Here is a 20,625-nt window from a genome sequence, read left to right as displayed (position 1 = left end):
CCCACTCGGGAAATTAAAACTTCATTTCCAGAGAAATGAGACTCCCCATCGGTCACTCAATGGTTGGCGTGAAAGTCTCCCATTTTTAAAGATAAATCTGTTCCCATGCTGGGTTGCATCATAAATGCATGGGGGAGGGTTGTAGTGAAAGTGGGGGATATTACTTAACTGACTGCAGTCGCTCCCCGTCCAACCTGGGCCAGAACAGCTTGTCTTGCCATGCACGGCATTTCACCTACCACAGAGGCCGCTTAAGAGAGGGCCTATCGTTTTGTCCTCCCGCTTCTATTGTGGACATTACGGTACCTCCTGGAGGGTGGAGGGGAAGGTGGTCTCCAGCAGGTAGAACTCCGGGACGCACTGGAAGGTGATGGTCAGGACCACGCCCAGGCAGCCAAGATGCAGGCGAGCGGCCTGGAAGATTTCAGCGTTGATGGACTCAGAGCACTCCAGGATCTCCCCCGAAGCTGTCAGCAGTGTTAGCGCCACCACCTGTCGGGGAGAGACAATGCCGTGGCGTTCCCAGCCACAGAGGCTGAGCGAGGATCGCCCAGTGGGGAATGGCTGGCAGGGCTATGGAGCCACCCCAGCCTTTGCTATAGCTGCCACGCCTCCCCTCTCCTTGACAGCCGTCAGGCACTGCTGCCCAAGCATCTCTTTGAGTTCCCTTGCGCTCCCCCCTCTGTCTACACCTGTTGGCTGTCTCTTGTCTCATACTGTGATCGGAAGCTCTCTGGGGCAGGGCTATTCCCTTTGATCGGTGCTTGCAAAGCGCCTGGCGCCGATGGTGAGGGGAGGAGGTTCATGCCTGAGGCTCCTGGGTCCAAATCCTCAAATCCCTGCAATCAGTGGGAGCTGGGAGCCCTTTGAGGAGGGTGACAATATATCCCTGTGCTGCATAGAGGGCACCTGGTAAAATTATTTGTATAATCCCCTCCCCACCCTGCCCAGTGCTCTGCCCTCCATGCCTGGCTGGGACCCTGGGACGGACCCGCCTCTCCTGGTACCTGGCACCACATCTTCCTAAGATCACACGTGGGGGGGGGCGTGCAGAGTCAACACCTCCCCCCTAGATTTCTGCCAGGGTTCACGCCAGAACGTGGCCAGCAGCAGCCTTTCGGCACTATGCAGGAGGGAAGAGACGGGAGCTACTTCCAGCCACAGGGGATGGGAGAGAGGGATGACCTGGCCCGTGTCTTTGCAGAGCTCATGTCTTCCGCCAGGCTGCTGCTGGCAACCGACATCATGCAGCCGCCTCCTGTCCTCCAGCTACAGTGTGGGCAGCAAGGGGTTAAGCCCCAAGGATGCATTGTGCACCAGGGCCCAGGGAACCTGACTGCAGGGACTTCAGCGAACTGGCCACAGAAGTGGCTCAGCAGAGAGGATGCCTTGGGGATGGAGCAGCTCCATGCTCCCTGCGGGCAGGACCCAGGGCAGGGGGTGTGAGTGAAGATGGTTCTAAGCCCCTGCCTGGAGGGCGGCTGTGGAGCCTGCAGGGTCAGGGGGCAAACAGGCTGGAAATTGCTTTCCCCCCTCCACTCCAGAGCTGAGCTGAGGGGCAGAGAGGCTTGGGCTTTCCCGGGGCACCGGCCCAGCCGGAGGCAGTGGGGGAAGGAAGGAGCTTGCAGGCCAGGCTGCTGATGAGCTGAGCACTCTGATCAGGGGCTGGTTCTCCGCACAGCGCTGGGAGTGGGATGTGCCCTGCCAGAGGGGCGGGGGGCATATGGAGGAGCAGTGGGGATGTAGGGGCACAGCAGGGAGGGGACAGCGAGAGGTGAGCACATAAAGGGCCGATGGGTGGGCAGCAGAGGCGACACGTAACCAGCCACCACCTGGCGCCTGCCCGCACACACCAGCCTCCACAGCTCACAGCGCACAGCTAACACTGGCCGGAAACAGGATGGGGGGGCAGGGCCCTGCTGGCTGAGAGCTGGCACAGCGGGGGCTGCGCTGATGGACCAGCAGAGGGAGCGACCAGCTCCATGCACTGCATCTTTGTCCTGCCACCAGCCTTGTACACCCACCCCCATCATCAGCGACTGGACCCCCTCCACTCACCGCTGGTGGGCATGAGGCTGGGGAGCAGACATCCTGCCAGCAGCAGGACCCACCATTACTGATGGGGGAAAGAGGAAAATATGGGACAGTTTGCCCGTTTTAAAGAAAAAGTTGGGACACCTGCAGGAGGGCTTAAATAAGGGACTGTCTCTTTAAAAATGAGATGTCTGGTCCCCCTCCCTTTGAGACCCTGTGTTCTAGGCACTGCTGCAGTATGACTAGTAAGAGTGCTTGCTGTCTCTCTGGTTGTAATTACACACACAGGGATCACTCCAGCCAGGGAGAGGACGGATAGCCCAGGGTGCTACTGTAGGACTTGGGACACGGGGGTTTGATTCCCCTGCTCTGCCACAGATTCCCTGCATGACCTTCAGCAAATCACTTAAACCCAGATCCTTAAAGGTGCGTAGGTGCCTGACTTGCATGGAAATCAATGGGAGCATTAAGCTAAGAAATAAGTAGAAATGAGGCTTTGGCCTAATATAACAAAGTCCCAGGTGTCTCATGGCCTTTCAGGAGCTGCGCTTTAGTCTTTCTGTGCCTCGGTTTCCCCATTTCTCCGTAGCACTGCCCTGCCTTGCGGGGCCTTGTGAGATAGAACAGCTGCCGGATCTGGCAGTGCAGCCAGGGAATTCCCTAGAACACGCGGCCTATTGGTGAGCAGGCACAGGTGGCATAGAAGGCTCTGTAATAACACCGCCCGATGCTTTAGGACAGGAAGTGAAGCAAGTTGTTGTATCCAGCTGAGCCTGCAGGAGGATTTTTAACTGCATCATTTGGAATCTGACTAGGGCCTCACCATCCCAAGAGGAAAAGCTCTGGGATCCCCCATGACTACAGTAAGGACCTTGGATTTTGTAACCCTTCTGTGAGATGGCATCTCCAACAGCCCCTCGTCCCCCACCACTGCAGTGCTGGAATGCACTAGCTCAGAGACAGCAATACCATTTGGAACATCAGCACCTCGGTTTTCCCTCCTCCAGGCACCAGCTTGTGGGAAAAGATAAGATCACTGGCCCAATACTGTGCTGCATAGCTCTTCCAGCAGGAGATCTCAAAGCACTTGACAAAGGGAGAGTCAGCATTGTTATCCCCAGTTTTTTACTGGTTGGAAAACTGAGGCATGGGTAGGGGACATGACTTGCTCAAGGCCACCCAGCAGGCCAAAGACAGAACTGGGATTTGAACCCTAGTCTCCCAGTCCAGTGCTCTACCCACTAGGCAACACTGCCTCTACTCCTGGTGTTGTGAGAAGAAGGACATGGCACATTCTTTGCACACTTCATTCCGGAAGGGCCCCTAGACCCAGCAGTGCCAGCTGCTGCTTTGAGGACAGGGGGGCTGGGAGGGGAATTCACCATCCAGCAGGAGGCTCTGGCACAATGAAGAGTTGTCTAGGCCTTGTGGGTGAATTTCCCCCTGACAGAATATGAAAGGCACCTTTCTCCAGCAGATAGCGTTGCCAAGTTGATTTTGGAACTGCATTTGCAAATTAAAAACATAAGCACCATGTCTGTCCTCTCTCCTCTGCTGTTTATGTCCACTCTGTCACCTGCCTGCCTGCAGGAAAACGACATCTGATTTCTGAGCCTGCTGGTGTAAAAGCATCACCGTGTGGCAATATGAGCGAAACCCTTGTAACTGGCTCTGGACGGGGGATTTTTGGTGGGGGATTTGTGGTGTTCAAAAGAAGAGTAAAGGGTACAAAATAGGTACAGGAGGGGGAGATTTACTGGCCACAACAAGGTATCATTGTGGGCTCAGAGAGGTTTGTACTGTAATACTGAGCTAAAGGAAAATCCCTGAAAGAGATCGGCTGATCATCTAGAAAGCTACAGAACCCAAGTTCTATTGCTCCAGGGTCTCTGTCCATGCGCCCCGAATATAACTGCTGCTCAAATTGTCCTCGTCCTCTTTATAGAGCCCGTAGCTCTTACACTGCAGGTGGACTGGAGCTCACAATGGAGGGAGGTGACCAGTGGGGTCACTCAAGGATCTGTACTGGGACTTGCGCTGTTCAATGTATTCACTAATGATCTGGAAAAGGGGGTAGTGGCACAGCTTGCAGACGATACAACAGCAATGCGAGAGAGTTAAGTCCAAAGCAGACTGCGAAGAGTTGCAAAGGGATCTTACAAAACTGGGTGACTGGGCAACAAAATGGCAGATGAAATTCAACCCTGGTAAGTGCAGAGTAATGCACACTGGAAAAAATAATCCCAATTATACATATAAAATGATGGGGTCTAAATTAGCCCAAGAAAGAGATCTTGGAGTCACCATGGATAATTCTATGAAAACTTCCATTCGTGCTGCAGCAATCCCAAAGACTATCAGTATGTTAGTAATCATTAGAAAAGGGATAGAAAATACCACAGTGCCACTATATAAATCCATAGTGTGCCCACACCCTGAATATGGTCTCCAGGTCTGGTTGCCACATTTCAAAAAGGATACCGTGGAACTGAAAAAGGTTCAGAGAAGGGCAACAAAGATGATCAGGGTAAGGAACAGCTTCCAGATGAGGAGAGACTAAAAAGATTAGGACTGTTCATCTTAGAAAAGAGACAACTAAGGGAGGGTATGATCGAGGCCTATAAAATCATGAACAGTGTGGAAAAAGGGAATAGATAATATTTACCTTTCCCACAATAAAAATATCTGGGGTCACTGAGGAAATGAACAGGCAGCAGGTTTAATACAAGCTGGGGAAGCACTTTTCCACACAACTAGCCTGTGGAGCTCATTGCCATGGGATGTTGTGATGGCCCGAAGTATAACAGGGTTCAAAAGAGATCAGGATAAGTTCCTGAAGGACAGGTCCATCAACGGCTATTAGCCAAGATAGTCAGGGATGCAACACTATGCTCAAGATGACCCTCAACCTCTACGATCTGGGAGTGGAAGACAGTGGTGGATAACTCCATAATTGTGTTAAGAATATACGAACAGCCATACAGGGGGAGGGATAGCTCAGTGGTTTGAGCATTGGCCTGCTAAACCCAGAGCTTTAAGTTCAATCTTTGAGAGAGCCACTTAGGGATCTGGGGCAAAAACTGGTCCTGCTAGTGAAGGCAGGGGCTGGATTCAATGTCCCTTCCAGTTCTAGGAGATAGGTATATCTCCAATTATTATTTATTTTGGGTCAGACCAATGGTTCATTTAGCCCAGTATCCTGCCTTCCGACAGTGACCAATGCCAGGTGCTTCAAAGGGAATGAAAAGAACAGGGCAATTTATCAAGTGATTCATCCCGTCGTCCAGACCCAGCTTCTGGCAGTCAGAGGTTTAGGGTCACCCTGTTCTGTACATTCCCCATGGAGCTCTAGTACGAGTCACTGTTAGAGACAGGATACTGGGCACGATGGACCATGCTCTGACCCAGTCTGGCAACTCGTATGTTCTTAGTGGCTTGACCTTGGGACACAGAGCCTTTCCTTATGCACAACGAACCATTTGAGCGTTCTGTATCTAACTCTGTAGCTGTGATCTAGCCCTGGAAGCACTGTTTTGTAAGGAGCTCAGAAATATTATAATATTATAGGTGGTCGAGCAGCATGGCCAGTAATTCAGCTTGCTCAACACTTCCCATTATAAGACCCTGTTTTCAGTTGCTGGGCCAAACTTCATCCCATTGGGTGGAAATTTGACATGCTGCTGCAGGGTGAATTTTCTTGGAAAATTTAAGTCAAAACTGTTCAGCCATTTCCAAGACTGACACTAGGGAAAAATAACTTGTTTTGCCCGTGTTAAAACATTCTAATGAGCATTTCTTTGAAAAGCTCTAGCACGCCCATGCTTAGGAGCGGGGACTTGAAATTTGGCAGTCAGATAATTATGGCAGTGAGGGCCATATAAGCACTGAAATAAATATCTCCCAGACTCAAATTCCTGGTACCTTGGGCACGGGTGAACCTCAGCCAACCTACCCCCAACAGGCAGGAGCCTGGTCCTGTGGTTGCACTAATTCACCGGGTAGACTTGCCTTGCCGCTTACTGTGTTGTAACAGGCTGATTTACTGTTGCTTGCTAGGATGTGCCTTTCGGGAACTTTATGGAATTTTTGACAGGTGCTTGTGAATTCTCGGGGATGTCTGTTCTTGAGAGGCAGCAGCTGCGTGGCTATATATTGAGCCTCCAGCCACCCTGCGCCCCATTCATTCCACTCCTCTATTCCTGCACGTTTATCATTTCTTAATGCCCCGATTTTGTATGAATTTGTCAGACAGATGAAAGCCGGGTAAGTCTGCTCTGGAGCTAACTCTGCAGCTAGGATCTAACGGTGGCAGCATCACTCTGAGATATTAATGATGTCGTAGTCAGGGACCTGAGCCTGTGTGCCTCCCAAGCAGAGGGGCTCTTGCTGCTTTCTGTGAAGTCCTACAAAGGGTTTGCAGGACTGGGTCCTGGATCTTTGACCCTGCCCCGCAGTGCCTGATCCTTAGCAGAGCATGTCCTGGGGATGTCATGTGGGTTACTCAGCACAGATCAGCAGGGATAGTGTAATGTAGTTAGTAGTCCCTTTCATGGCTACCGAGTCCAGGCCAGGACTGAAAGAGACCCTGTTTGGTGACACCAGGCAACACAGCGTGCGGAAGCTAAAGGGCCATAGAGAACCACAGGGTCTGTCTGTGTCCAGCAGCAGCCCCCATAGAGCATTCCCTTTATCTTCAGTAAAACTGAGTCCTGTTTCTTTTCTACCACGAGAGGGGGTGCTCTGGGGAGCCAGGGGAAGGAAGAGAGAGAGAAGAACAGTAAAAGAGGTGAAAAGAAACAGCCATTTTCACTCCTTTGACTCTTACGGGCTCCAGAAACATCAGTTCATTTCCTCCAGCTGCTCTAGACGTCAGTGATGGAAAAGATCCGCTAGGGCCTGGAGTTCATTCCCTGCTAATGGAGGGTTGTTTCCTACAGCTAATTGGCCTGGGCTTTGTCTAGTTCAGCTAGGATAAGCCGCAGGGAGCTGGCAAGTCCTGCTGCGGTAGATGGTACCGTAGGGGGTATGGTCTGTTCTGGGCCTTCTGCACCCGTAAGAGAGAAAAGATCGGTGACGGCGCATTTCATGAATTGGATCCTCACGGCTGATGTCAGGCCATAGAGGCTCTGTGAACGTGCTGTATGTGATGGGTGATGCAGGATGGGACTGGCCTGAGGATGGCAAACGTGGGGGCATCTGCAGCCAAGCTAATGGTCTAAGAACAGCACATTGTGCTGGCTGGAAGCAGATCAGACTTAAAGCCCTAGGTCCCCTGTGATAGGCCAGGACATAGTATCCAGGGGGCCATGTGCTCAGTCCCAGGGCTGCATGTCAGCTGTTCTCAGCACTCCAGGGAGAGCCAAGGTCAGAGAGCCGGTGACCACCACACAGGGCCCAAGACGGGTGGGCAGAGTGTGAGGAGAATCCTGTCCAGACTAGCCTGGCACTGAGACCCAGATGCAGCCAGGTGGTGATGCTGGTGAGAGGCACATCGTACGCTCTGGTAGCTCTTCCAGCAGAAAGCAATCCCCCCTATCAGCATGCTCAGCGCGGCCCCATGGGGGCCAGGAACTAACTGGGGTGGGGAGGGGCAGCGTGGTCTAGTGGTCGAAGCACAGGAGCGGGAGCCAGCCTTCCAGCACTTCTTGTGTTGCTAGGGGCACCTCACTTCACCTGGCTGGGTCTGATTTTCCCTCCTGTAGATTAGGGTTAATGACAACGACTCTCCTCTCTCTGAGGGGTGTGAGGAGGAGTCATTAATTGAGAGGTGTTTGTTATTAACCCCTCCCACTTCTCCCTATTCAGGAACTGAAAGCAGCAGCAGGGCTGGTGGGCAGGACGGGTGGGGGCTGTGATATTCCAGCCACGGGCAGGAAGGGATCAGCTCACTTTATAACAGGGAAAATCCACCATCTTCCGAGCACCGTGAGCAGAGACCCCCTTTGCGGGCAGCGCCCCGGCAGCTCAGCCTCAGGGAGTTTCCTTCCTCGGAGGCTGGGGCCTGGGCAGATGAACTGGCCACCAAGCAGTGAATTCTGAGCTGGTTTATAGTGGGGGGATAAACAGCGCCCTGTGTCTGATTTGAAACGGGTCAGGCAAACTGTTCCTGGCCTAGTTACGGGTTCAAGGCCCTGCCCTGCCAGATCCAGCGACAGCACTCGACTCGGGGTCTGCCACAGTCCAGCTGAGCACGTCCTACCCCCTGAGGGTCTCCCCTCTCTTCCCAAAGGGCTCGTTTTCAACCAAACCTATTCTGAAGCTTCTCACCCAACAGAATTCGGGTTCCCTGGCCAGCCCTTGTTCCGCCAGGTCTGGGCCTTACCTGGGTGGGCAGGATGCCGTGTTTGATGCCCGTGTTGTGTGTTCCCGTTCCAATAACCCCAGCAGCCGCCACTTCCGAAACGGCTCCTAAGCTGCACGCAGACAAAGAAACGGCATCGGACAGTTAGTTTGTGGCTATCGTTCCCAGACGCATCTCTCAAGACCATATTAATTAATGTGACACCCAGAACAAGGGTCGTTAATTGCCAGCTGCCCCAGATCAGGAGGTGCCAAGTCAATGTACCACACCTGCTCCTTCACATCAAACTGTGCTAAGATCACAGACTGGTGGGCAGGCGATCCAAACATGGGCCTGATGCTCCAATTCAAGACAGTCCCTTTGATGCTCTCCCAGGGCCTTAGGCTGATCTCAGGGAACACCACCCATTCCCTAAATCCATGGCACGGATCCAGTGCCAGGCATGTGGGACTTGTGCATGGGACAGGTCGAGCCCTGACTGCTTCTGGGCACTGCGAGGGCATGTTCAAGTGACACCAGCTGAAATGGAACCGGTGCTCCTGAGCCACCTTCCCTGCCAGCATCCGAGATCCCCTGCTACAGGGGTAACCTTCAGGGCAGCTCCACTAACGGGGAGCTGCCTTCCTGGCTAAGCCCAGCTATCTATTGCCTGTTTGGAGCCAAGGAAGAGAAATCATTTGTCTGGGGCAGGCTGTTGAACTATACAGTGTGTAAGTAAAGTCTTGTTTGTACAGGGAAGTTTACTGGTATAATTACCATGTAGACTCTCTTATTCCGGAATAAGAGATCCTTTGCCCAGTTTAACTTATCCCGGGAAATTTCCCTGTGTAGATAAGCTCTAGACCCTGGCTTGGGGCAATGAAGGAGTCCAAGGATCAGAAAAGCATTAAGGTTGTCCTGAATAACACTGACACAGCAAACAGCTCACTTACTTGGGCAGAGCCAGCCCGTACTTGCTCAGCTCGACGTTTAGATCGGACAGAAGGATTCCCGCTTCCACCATCACTTGCCTTTTCTCCTCATCCACCTGCAAGAGATTAGCTCTGAGGACTTGTATTCGAGGCCCTAGAGAGGAGCCCCCCACTGCTTGTCAGCACCCCTGGGCACAGTTCACACTGAGAATCAACCCCCTGGCTGGGTGGCTGCATAAAACCAGAAGGCGAAAGCCAAAGCAAAGTGCTTGATGGGTTTTGTTTGGTGAGAGGAATGTGAGGTCCTGCAGCTGGGCAGTGATTGCAAATTGGCTCCTTGGTGGCCTATGAGCGGGTGGATCTCATTCCAGGTCCTAGAGAACAAGTGTCCCCAGCACAAATCCCACCAGCACAGCTGGCCCCAGCTCCTTGAGAGTCTCAAATGTGCCGTGGAGTGTGGACCCACCTTCCCGTGTCTACAGAGAGGTCCTTGCTGTTGAAGCACACTCTGTCTGGGGAGGGAGGGATGTGTCAGGAGGGGCAGCTTGCTCTAACGCTCTGCCAGCTCTGTGAACGGAGGGGACTCTGATCTTGGAACTGCTTCACAGGACAAGAACCCACATGAACTTTAGACAAAGACTTGAGCCAAACTCTCGAGATGACCAGAAGTTGAGATAAGATGTCTTGTCTCCCCTGTTGTTTTATTCTCAGGTGCCCCTGAATTTCTGCTTCTAGGCAGATGCCCCAGGAGAAAAAGTAGCTCTCTTGATATTTCCAGAAATAGGAATTTGAGACCTTATATACCACCCTCACTTCCCGAAGCAGGTCTCTGGAGCACCTCCAGAGGACAATGCCTGGAGGGAAGTCTCACATTCTTCACTTTATCTCCCAACAAGACGAGCTCCCCACCCCCCACCCTGAGGCACCCCCCCCAGCCTCAGCTCACTCCTGCTCCGAGCACGCCATGGCTGCTTCACTTCTCCCGCCTCCCAGGCTTGCGACACCTAAGCTGATCGGCGCCACAAGCCTGGGAGGTGGGAGAAGTGAAGCAGGCACGGCATGCTTGGGGAGGAGGTGGGGCAGGGCTGAGCTGGGGCAGGGAGTTCCCCTGTGTGCCACCCCCTACCTTACTTGCTGCAAGCGGCCCTCCCTGCACTCTCCTGCCCCAGATCCCTCCACCTAAATGCCGGTGGCGACTGGGGTGGCTGAAGATCCGGCCACCGCGATCGTTGCCAAAGAAAATGCTGCCCCTCAAATCCAGGCGGTCACCTAAATGGTTGCACCGGCCCTGCGTGCTCTGTAAGCCCTGCTGTCACTGCTCAGCCAGGCTAACAGATGCTTCTACCCCTGTTGTTCCACAGCCCATTCATTAACACCGCAAGCTATTTATTTCAGTCCCTAAGAGCAAAAGCCATCAGGGAACAGCCCTTGCCTGTAATTAAAAGCTGCTGCTGATTATCAGTAATGACTGAGCTCTGGTGATTTATTAGCTTGGAATTAGCAGTGTTCCCTGTGGGGCCACCCGCCCCCAGCTATCCCAATCTGTCAGTGCCTGGCCCCAGACAGGTACAACCTGCCCCCTGTCCTGCCATAGAGGAAAGCTGGAGGGAAGGGGAGCAGAAACCAATGTGCAGGGCAGTCAAAAAAGCAGAGTGCTGGGATTCATTAAGAAAGGGCTTGATAATGAGACAGAAAATGTCATGTTGCCTCTGTATAAATCCATGGTACACCCACATCTTGAATACTGGTGCAGATGTGGTAGCCCCATCTCAAAAAAGAGCTATTAGACTTGGATAAGGTACGGAAAAGGGCAACAAAAATGTATAGGGGGATGGAACAGCTTCTGTCTGAGGAGCGATGAATAAGACCGGAACTTGTCAGCTTGGAAAAGAGACGACTGCGGGGCGGGGCCGAGGGGGGATAGAAGTCTATAAAATCATGACAGGTGTGAAGAAAGTGAGTAAGGAAAAGTTATTTACTCCTTCTCATAACACAAGAACTAGGGGTTACCTAACGAAATGAATAGGCAGCAGGTTTAAAACAAACAAAAGGCAGTATTTCTTCACAAAGCGCACAGTCAACCTGTGAAGCTCTTTGCCAGAGGATGTTGTGAAGGCCAAGACTATAACAGGGGTTCAAAAAAGAACTAGATACATTCATGGAGGGTAGGTCCATCAATGGCTACTAGCCAGGATGGGCGGGGATGGTGTCCCGAGTCTGTGTTGGCCAGAAACTGGGAATGGGCGACAGGAGATGGATCACTTGATGATTCCCTGTTCTGTTCATTCCCTCTGGGGCACCTGGCACTGGCCACTGTCAGAAGACAGGAAACCGGGCTAGACGGACCTTTGGTCTGACCCAGTGTGGCCATTTTGATGTTGATTGTGAGGTGTGTGTGAGAGCAAAGCACAGATTAAAGCAACACTACATTATTATTATATACAGCTGGTCACAAAGTGATGAATTTAGGGTTAAAATGAGGCACAATTTTGAGGTGACTTTTGCTAATTTTCTCCTGCACCCCTGTTTTTTTGACCAGATGGAGAGTTGCCTGAAAGTTCTGTATTTTGAGACATTTCAAAATTTGAGGATTTTTCCCCAAAAAATTCCAGATAGGATAAAATGTTAATTTTTTTGTGTGTGATTTCCCCCCCTTCCCCTTTTTTGGATCAGCTCGCACTGTTATTGTTACTACTATGACACACAATAATTACTGGCAAAACAGTACCTTGAGGATCTTGTTCATCTTCCCCATTTGAACCATGAAATCATCCGTGCAGGCAATGTCCGAAGGGGAATGTCCAGCACCAACCACCTTCACCCTCTTACTCCGCTGCCTGGCCAGATCCAAAATCTGCAAAGACATCACACTGTGAGTGCTGGCTGCTTTTCAAAGGCACTCTGAGCCCTGAGCACATGGAGAACCAGTTGTGCGCAGAACACGAACCCAGGACACTTGTGTACAAGAGTAGCAGTGAGGCCATTTGAGCTGGATGAGAATAGAACACAGCAAGCGTGTGTCGTAACACTGCTGTCCTCTCTGGGCCTCCAGCCACTAGAGGGAGCAAAGCTTTACCACAGCACAGGTGAATAAACAGGGCAACATTGCTAACGCATGTGCACGCAGTAAAATAAAATCTAGCCACTTATCCTCAAGGGGCAGTAGCTGGTGTATTTACCCTGACCATCCCCAGGGGGTGAAATCCACCACATGCAGATGGCAGCCTGAGGTTCAGGCACCCCTTGAATGGATTAAAGTGGTGCCTAGACCTCATGTTGCGTCCCCCAGAATTTCACCCTGAGTCTAAAAGGGCTGTTTTGCTTTGGAGCGCAGATTCTCCTCCCCCTCCTCCTGCTTCTTTTAGTTCAAGACGTGGCTCTGATCAGGGAGAGGGACGGTTCTAAGAACCTGCAGGCGGATTCTCCATCACTGACAATGTTTAAATCAAGACTGGGTGTTCATAGAATCATAGAATATTAAGGTTGGAAGGGACCTCAGGAGGTCATCTAGTCCAACCCCCTGCTCAAAGCAGGACCAATCCCCCAGTTCATCTAAAAACTCTGCTCCAGGAATTATTCTGGGGCAGGTCTCTGGCCTGTGCTATACGGGAGGCCAGATTAAATGATCGTTGCGATCTCTTCTGGCCTTGGGATCTCTGAGAGCAGCCCACGCTCTGTACTTTGGAGGCTTCGGTGGTTGGTCTGCATTCCTGGTGAGGGCTGGGCTGATACTCAGAAGGAAGAGAGGATACCTCAGGATACCCAGAGAGGAAGTAGGAAGAGAGGATACCTCAGCTCTGAGCCTTCCACCTACCAGTTCTGCCTTGGCTTTTTATTCCAACGGACTGTTCGATTGAAACCTCCTTCTTACCTCTTTGATCTCCTCCACCGATGTTGGCTGGAAGGACAGTTCTGGAGAGGAGCCGTAGGTCCTAGCCCAGTTATGGAACTTGAACCCTCCCTGTCCATGAACCTAGAACAAAAACAAATCAAATCTGACAAAGGGAATGATTTTTTTCCACACAACATGTGATTAAACTGTGGAACTCCCTGCCACAGGAAGCTATTGAGGTAAAGAACTGAACAATATTGCAAAAGGATCTGAATATTTATATGGACATCAGGCATATCCAGAGCGTTCATAATTAATGACAACGGAATTCTGGAAGGGATATTAATTACTGGACCTCACGCTTCAGGGCTTATGCCAGTCTCTAACTATGAGAGACCAGGATGTGACCTATGTGGCGGTAGATTATCCCATAAGCACCTACTGTGGGGTTTCTTACTCCTTCCTCTGAAGCCTCTGCTGCAGGCCACTGTCAGAGAGAGGACATGGGGCTAGGTGGACCTTGGGTCTGATGCAGCCTGACTGTTCCTATGTTCCCTTGACAGTACCAGTCAATGGTCAAAACCAGAGCAGAGGGGACAATGGGACCAGGATAACCTGATACCCAGCCTGCCTCTGCAGGTCATACCAGGAGTGACGAATGGCCCCTGGTAATCACCAGCTGAGGGCTGTGCAGAGGCCAGGCTATGTGCAGGGCACGGCTGGCCTGCACCTAACGCCTAGAGCCCAGTGCTGACGATGGGGACTAGCACTGGGCTTTGGACAGGAGAGTGAACCAACGTCTCCTCGCCCAGTCGGCCACTCCAGTTGGTGATCACTCAGCTACCTCTGCTGAACAGCTTCCAGGGGAATAATGAACTTCAGGGGCTGTCAATGCAGCGTCTCTCGCTAGCCCTGTGTCCAAACAGGGCCAAAGGGAGTGACTTCAACACACCAGCAGCAACAGCACGATGGGGTCCCAGGTCTAGCACGGCTGTGGGAGCAGGGAAAACTCCAGAGAAAGTTGGCAGTTTTTCAAAGGGACGCTATTAAGGGCCCAAAAGCAAGTTATTCCGATGGTTAGGAAAGATAGAAAATGTGGCAAAAGACCACCTTGGCTTACCCTTGAGATCTTGCGTGACCTACAAAATAAAAAGGCGGCATATAAAAAATGGAAACTAGGTCAGATCACGAAGGATGAATATAGGCAAATAACACAGGAATGCAGAGGCAAGATTAGAAAAGCAAAGGCACAAAATGAACTCAAACTAGCTATGGGAATAAAGGGAAACAAGAAGACTTTTTATCAATACATTAGAAGCAAGAGGAAGACTAAGGACAGGGTAGGCCCACTGCTCAATGAGGAGGGGGTAACAGTAACGGGAGACTTGGAAATGGCAGAGATGCTTAATGACTTCTTTGTTTCGGTCTTCACTGAGAAGTGTGAAGGAATGTCTAGTATAGTGAATGCTTACGGGAAGAGGGTAGGTTTAGAAGAGAAAATAAGGAAAGAGCAAGTAAAAAAGCACTTAGAAAAGTTAGATGCCTGCAAGTCACCAGGGCCTGATGAAATGCATCCTAGAATACTCAAGGAGTTAATAGAGGAGGTATCTGAGCCTCTAGCTATTATCTTTGGGAAATCATGGGAGACGGGGGAGATTCCAGAAGACTGGAAGGGGGCAAATATAGTGCCCATCTATAAAAAGGGAAATAAAAACAACCCAGGAAACTACAGACCAGTTAGTTTAACTTCTGTGCCAGGGAAGATAATGGAGCAGGTAATCAAAGAAATCATCTGCAAACACTTGGAAGGTGGTAAGGTGATAGGGAATAGCCAGCATGGATTTGTAAAGAACAAATCGTGTCAAACTAATCTGATAACGTTCTTTGATAGGATAACGAGCCTTGTGGATAAGGGAGAAGCGGTGGATGTGATATACCTAGACTTTAGTAAGGCATTTGATACAGTTTCGCATGATATTCTTATAGATAAGCTAGGAAAGTACAATTTAGATGGGGCTACTATAAGGTGGGTGCATAACTGGCTGGATAACCGTACTCAGAGAGTAGTTGTTAATGGCTCCCAATCCTGCTGGAAAGGTATAACAAGTGGGGTTCCGCAGGGGTCTGTTTTGGGACCGGTTCTGTTCAATATCTTCATCAACGATTTAGATGTTGGCATAGAAAGTACGCTTATTAAGTTTGCGGACGATACCAAACTGGGAGGGATTGCAACTGCTCTGGAGGACAGGGTCAAAATTCAAAATGATCTGGACAAATTGGAGAAATGGTCTGAGGTAAACAGGATGAAGTTCAATAAAGATAAATGCAAAGTGCTCCACTTAGGAAGGAACAATCAGTTTCACACATACAGAATGGGAAGAGACTGTCTAGGAAGGAGTATGGCAGAAAGAGATCTAGGGGTCATAGTGGACCACAAGCTTAATATGAGTCAACAGTGTGATACTGTTGCAAAAAAGCAAACGTGATTCTGGGATGCATTAACAGGTGTGTTGTAAACAAGACACGAGAAGTCATTCTTCCGCTTTACTCTGCGCTGGTTAGGCCTCAACTGGAGTATTGTGTCCAGTTCTGGGCACCGCATTTCAAGAAAGATGTGGAGAAATTGGAGAGGGTCCAGAGAAGAGCAACAAGAATGATTAAAGGTCTTGAGAACATGACCTATGAAGGAAGGCTGAAGGAATTGGGTTTATTTAGTTTGGAAAAGAGAAGACTGAGAGGGGACCTGATATCAGTTTTCAGGTATCTAAAAGGGTGTCATCAGGAGGAGGGAGAAAACTTGTTCACCTTAGCCTCCAATGATAGAACAAGAAGCAATGGGCTTAAACTGCAGCAAGGGAGATTTAGGTTGGACATTAGGAAAAAGTTCCTAACTGTCAGGGTAGTTAAACACTGGAATAGATTGCCTAGGGAAGTTGTGGAATCTCCATCTCTGGAGATATTTAAGAGTAGGTTAGATAAATGTCTATTAGGGATGGTCTAGACAGTATTTGGTCCTGCCATGAGGGCAGGGGACTGGACTCGATGACCTCTCGAGGTCCCTTCCAGTCCTAGAGTCTATGAGTCTATGAGTCTATGAAATGCTGGCAAACACTCCCCATGCTCAGCACCCACCCTGCTCCCCTCCTGCCTGATACCCCCACTGCCTAGGCTCAGCACCCCCCCTGCTCCCCTCCGACCCCAAACACTCCCCCATGCCCTACGCAGAGCATCCACCCCACTCCCCTCCTATACCTGACACCCTGACTGCCCCCTGCTCTGCTCCTATCCCTGACACCCTGACTGCTGCCAGATCCCCATGCAGAGCCCCCACCCTGCTCCCCTCCTACCTCTGACACCCCCACTGCCCCCCACTCCCCAGGCTCAGCACCCACCCTGCTCCCCTCCCATCCCCGACACCCTGAGTGCTCCCTGTGCAAAGCCCCCACCTAATATCCTGTCTTGCCCTTTTCTGCCCCTGGTTTGGAGGGTGCAGATTGAGAGGTGACAGTCTGATGTGGCATGTGTCATCCACAGAAGGAAATGGGCTTTGAAGGGTGCACAAGCAAGATACTTTGTATGTTTAGGTGTCAGAATGCCCCACCACCCCCCGTTTATAGCGAGCAGCTGCTGTCATTGCAGAGGAGTAGAACTGGTTGAAAGTTTTTCCAGGGAACAGTTTTCCATAGAAAGATGCTGACCTGAAGCAACTGAAATGTTCCCAGGAACGTGTCAATTCCTTAAAGCTTTCACTGGTGGCCAGTCTGCAGCCTGCCAGCCAGTCCACCCACCGGCCCGCCAGAGCTGGCGGGTGGGGCTGGCAGGAAAGCAGGCAGGCCTGCTGCCTGGCTCCCTGGCATGTCTGCTGGCTGGCTGGCTGCCCAGCAGGCAGCACTGAAAAGGATCGGTCCATTTTGCTGGAAATTCTGCCATGTCGATGTTCATTCTAATGCAAAATGGAACAAAAATGTCGACTCACCGGAATTGATTGGGCAATGGAAATTCCCTTCTCCGGCCAGCTCTAGTGATGGTGCTGGGATTAAGAGAGAAAGGGGAGGAGAGGAGAGGATGGAGCTTTTCCTGCTGTTACCAGTTTGGAATGAGGCGCGTGACATTGAAACACCCTCTGCTGTCTCCCACCATGACAGTGGGGATGTGTGCACTGGAGCTGGGGGTGTAGGTAACTGCCTGTGTAGACGTACCTGCACTAGCTGGATCAGAGCTAAGGACAGCATGGGAGGGGCTAGCTGCCCAAGTCCGTCCCTAGGGGCTCGGACGGGATCCTACTCAGACCACGTGTGTGGAGCTGGCTCCTCAGGCTTTGGAGAATGATCACTCTCACCCCCGAAACTCATTACAAAGTGAACACCAACACAAAGACGCAGAAAGCTCCTGGGTGCCCTGAAGGCTCCTTTTCTATCAGTGGGGCTGACCACAGCTCGCTCAACGCAGGAGCGCCTGATTCTCCTCCCCACCCCCTCGGCTCCCCTTGGCAATCCCTGGCCTGCCAGAAGCTGCCTTTGTAAATGGATCTCTAACTGCAGCCACAAACCTTTGTATGGCCACCCAGCTCCCTGGCGTGCATCCACACTGACTCTAAACCTGGGGCTGCCCGATCCAGGCTTGTGGACTCGGCGTTTCCACGCCTGTACTCGAGTGTCCACACTGCATTGTGACCCTGGGTTTCCAAGCACTGGAGTTGGGTCTTCCAGCTGTGTTAGTGCGTCCCTCTGCGCTACGCCGATCTTCTGACTCAGGCCTGCGTCCACACTGCGCGACGACAGGGCGTGGACCCGAGTCACAGCAGGGCTCAGCTCTGACCCATGCCCCAGCCAGGACCTAGGAGCCAGGTCCTGGGTGCTCGCTGACCCAAGTCAGCCTGATGCGTGTGTGGACGGAAAGGGGCTGAGGCAGCACCTGGGCGTAGCCTGGGAGGCTGGGCCACGCAGAGTCCTTAACGCCAGCGAGGTTGCTGCTGCTGCTGGGGAAATGGGCCATCCCTCTGCAAATGGGCCCCTGAAAAGCCAGTGTGGCCCCGTCCAGCCGGATCTGTAACTGCAACTCTGGGATTTGCAAGGCATGGTCATCTCCCCCACCCCCCTCCTATACATCCCACTGCATATAACTGAGGGGGATCCTTCACCCTCCCTCTGAGAACCTGCACCTGCCTCAGCACCAGCTTGGAGGAGACCCTCCGACCCCAGTTGCCAAGCTACAAAGCCCTCATCATCCCAGCATTACAAGGGAGGAAAGCCAGGGTCTGTCTTCACTGCAGGTGGACGGAGCCTCCCAGCCCAGGCAGACAGACTCTTGCTAGCAATCACAGTGCGGACGTGGAGGCTCAAGGCCACCCAGCACCACGGGCTTGAGCGCCCCGGCTCTGACGTCCCAGCTATTGTTCGTGCACTGGCTTGTGGCTGCGTAGCCAGGCTGGGCGGCTCGCGCCCAGCTGCAGTGTAGACACCCCCTTTGGCACACGCAACAGAACTGGACTAGAACCCCAAGGCTGCTTCGTCACTCGTCTCTTTCAGCTCCGCTCCCCAGATCCTCTCTTGAGCCCTGCCCCTCCACTCTGCCCCCAGTCTCAGCAGTTTGTGCAAGAGCAGCCCCGCTGCATGGTCTCCCCATCGGCTGCACTCCTGACACACTCTCACACCCCCTTTGTTATTGCATGGGTAGTTTAGCTTTGTGTTTGCACTCTGGGGACCCAGTCTGTCTTTAAGAGGATATACAAATAAGGCCCATTGTCATTGCACTGTCTGTTCTCCGCCTGGGGGCTCCCAGCAAGCAGCCAGTACCTATCTCCTATCTCAGACACCTGCCCTGGAGACAGATTCCTTGGGTGGGGGTGGGGGGATTCCTCCAGGGCCAGGGGCTTGGGGAGTGGCCAGCAGCAGTCCCCCGCTCCTTTCTCAGCACTAAATCCACTTACCAAACGCAGCCCCCAACAGCTTCTGAATTTCAGCTGCTGGGTCAGACCAATTCAGTTCTGGTGGGACATTTTGCAAAAGTTTTCACGGGTTTTAAAATTCCCCATGGCTTTTTTTTCCCCTATGAAAAACCTGAACGAAAAACTGAACCAAAAACTTGGTGTCTGGTTAAACAAGAATGTTCCATTTTCAAAACACACGCTTGTTACAACTAATCAGTCATCACAACATAATGCTGCTCTCAGAGGGGAGTCGTGTTAGTCTGTATCCACAAAAACAACAAGGAGTCCAGTGGCACCTTAAAGACCAACAGATTCATTCGGGCATAGGCTTTTGTGGGTAGGCTTTTCATGGGGTTTTCTTACCCACAAAAGCTTATGCCCAAAATAATTCTGCTTTCCCGAGCCCCAGTCCTGACCATTGGGTACCAAAAGCAAAGAGGTTTCGGGTGTGGTGCCTGTTTGTTTCCTCAACAAGTTGGGTGTTGGTCAAAGAGGCATTTTTTGTCCAACCCTCCACCCCCAAAGTTACAATTTAAAAACTGCACCCCCAGCCACCCCTGGATTTATCCCTGAGCTGCAGAGCCACACCCAGGGGTTTCACCCTCACCCCTGCTCCCAGAGAGGCCAGAAGCAGTTTCCTCCAGAGGCAGATCCTTACCATCACGCTGGTTTCACTGGGGTCTGGTCTCTGCCCAAAGCAGGGCCCCTGGGCTGGTGCTCCAGGCAAATGGGGGTCTGTAGGGTGCAGGGAGCTGTGCCCAGATGGGGCAGTGGAAGAGGAGCAGGAGCAGGGTGCGGGGAGACCGTTCTCCGGACCTGCAAGGGCAGCGGAGAGCAGCTGCTGAGTCAGCCTGGCTGGGTGCAGAACCTGTTTGGGGAAGTGTCCAGCCAGCAAAGCACCTCCCTCCTCCAGGCTAAGAAGGGCTAATGAGTAACCGCACTCGCCTTGTCTCTGCAAACTGCCCCCTGCCCTCCTCTGAGCAAGGCAGGCCCCAGGGGGAAACATAGCAGAGCTGATCTCTCAGACCTGGGGCCCCGTGGACCAGCCACACATGGGGCCTGCACAGATGGCCTGCATGTTAGGTCCAGGTCTGGCAAGAAGCGGATTGGCACCAGGCTCACGCCTCCAGCTGCCTCCAGGAGCGACCTAGAAAAGATACAGGGCACGAACAGCTTGGGCCCAGCCCTCTGCCTGGCTCAGGGCTGGTTTTCAGCCGGCTGATTTTGTGCCCTGTCTGTTACAGACACAAAACCAGGCGTGGTTTTGTCTAGCATTGGACAGGGGCCACCCTTTTGAAGGGCACGCCGTGTTCGGGGAACATGGGAGTGGCCACCCTTCCCTCCGTAGGGGCTTTGGCAGAAGGATCATTCAACAGTTAAGTAGGAGCCTGGAGCTCCGCCACAGGCACTCTGCATGACCCTTGGCACATCACTTAGAGTGTGTCTACACAGCAGCCAGGGGGTGTCACTCCACACACACCCGCTAGCTCTGCTTGAGTGAGCGCCTACAAATAGTGGCATGGCCGTGGCAGCATGGGGTAGCTGCTGCAGTATACTCCCACCCCGTCCCCAGGCACCGGGCAGCCACGGTGCCGTTTTTAGGGGCTAGCTCAAGCAG

The 20,625-nt window shown here is 52.2% G+C and overlaps 1 protein-coding gene across 1 annotated transcript in view; it reads right to left on the bottom strand.

Annotated features, from left to right (window-relative positions):
* Positions 1-19,839, bottom strand: part of LOC115649476 (L-gulonolactone oxidase-like) — a 35,154-nt gene extending 15,315 nt beyond the window's left edge. Inside the window, exons 1-6 of the mRNA XM_030558408.1 lie at positions 19,666-19,839; positions 13,118-13,219; positions 11,975-12,100; positions 9,268-9,362; positions 8,357-8,447; positions 307-492 (exon numbers count right to left, since the gene is read on the bottom strand). Coding sequence (XP_030414268.1) covers positions 307-492; positions 8,357-8,447; positions 9,268-9,362; positions 11,975-12,100; positions 13,118-13,219; positions 19,666-19,668 — 603 coding nt within the window. The 5' untranslated portion in view covers positions 19,669-19,839. The remainder of the gene's footprint in view (positions 1-306; positions 493-8,356; positions 8,448-9,267; positions 9,363-11,974; positions 12,101-13,117; positions 13,220-19,665) is intronic.
* Between the last annotated feature and the right edge of the window lie 786 nt (positions 19,840-20,625).

Source organism: Gopherus evgoodei, chromosome 3 (genome assembly GCF_007399415.2).
Source record: "Gopherus evgoodei ecotype Sinaloan lineage chromosome 3, rGopEvg1_v1.p, whole genome shotgun sequence".
In the NCBI taxonomy this organism is placed as follows: Eukaryota; Metazoa; Chordata; order Testudines; family Testudinidae; genus Gopherus; species Gopherus evgoodei.
Note: the sequence above shows the minus strand (reverse complement) of the source record. Positions and strands in the feature narration are given on the sequence as shown.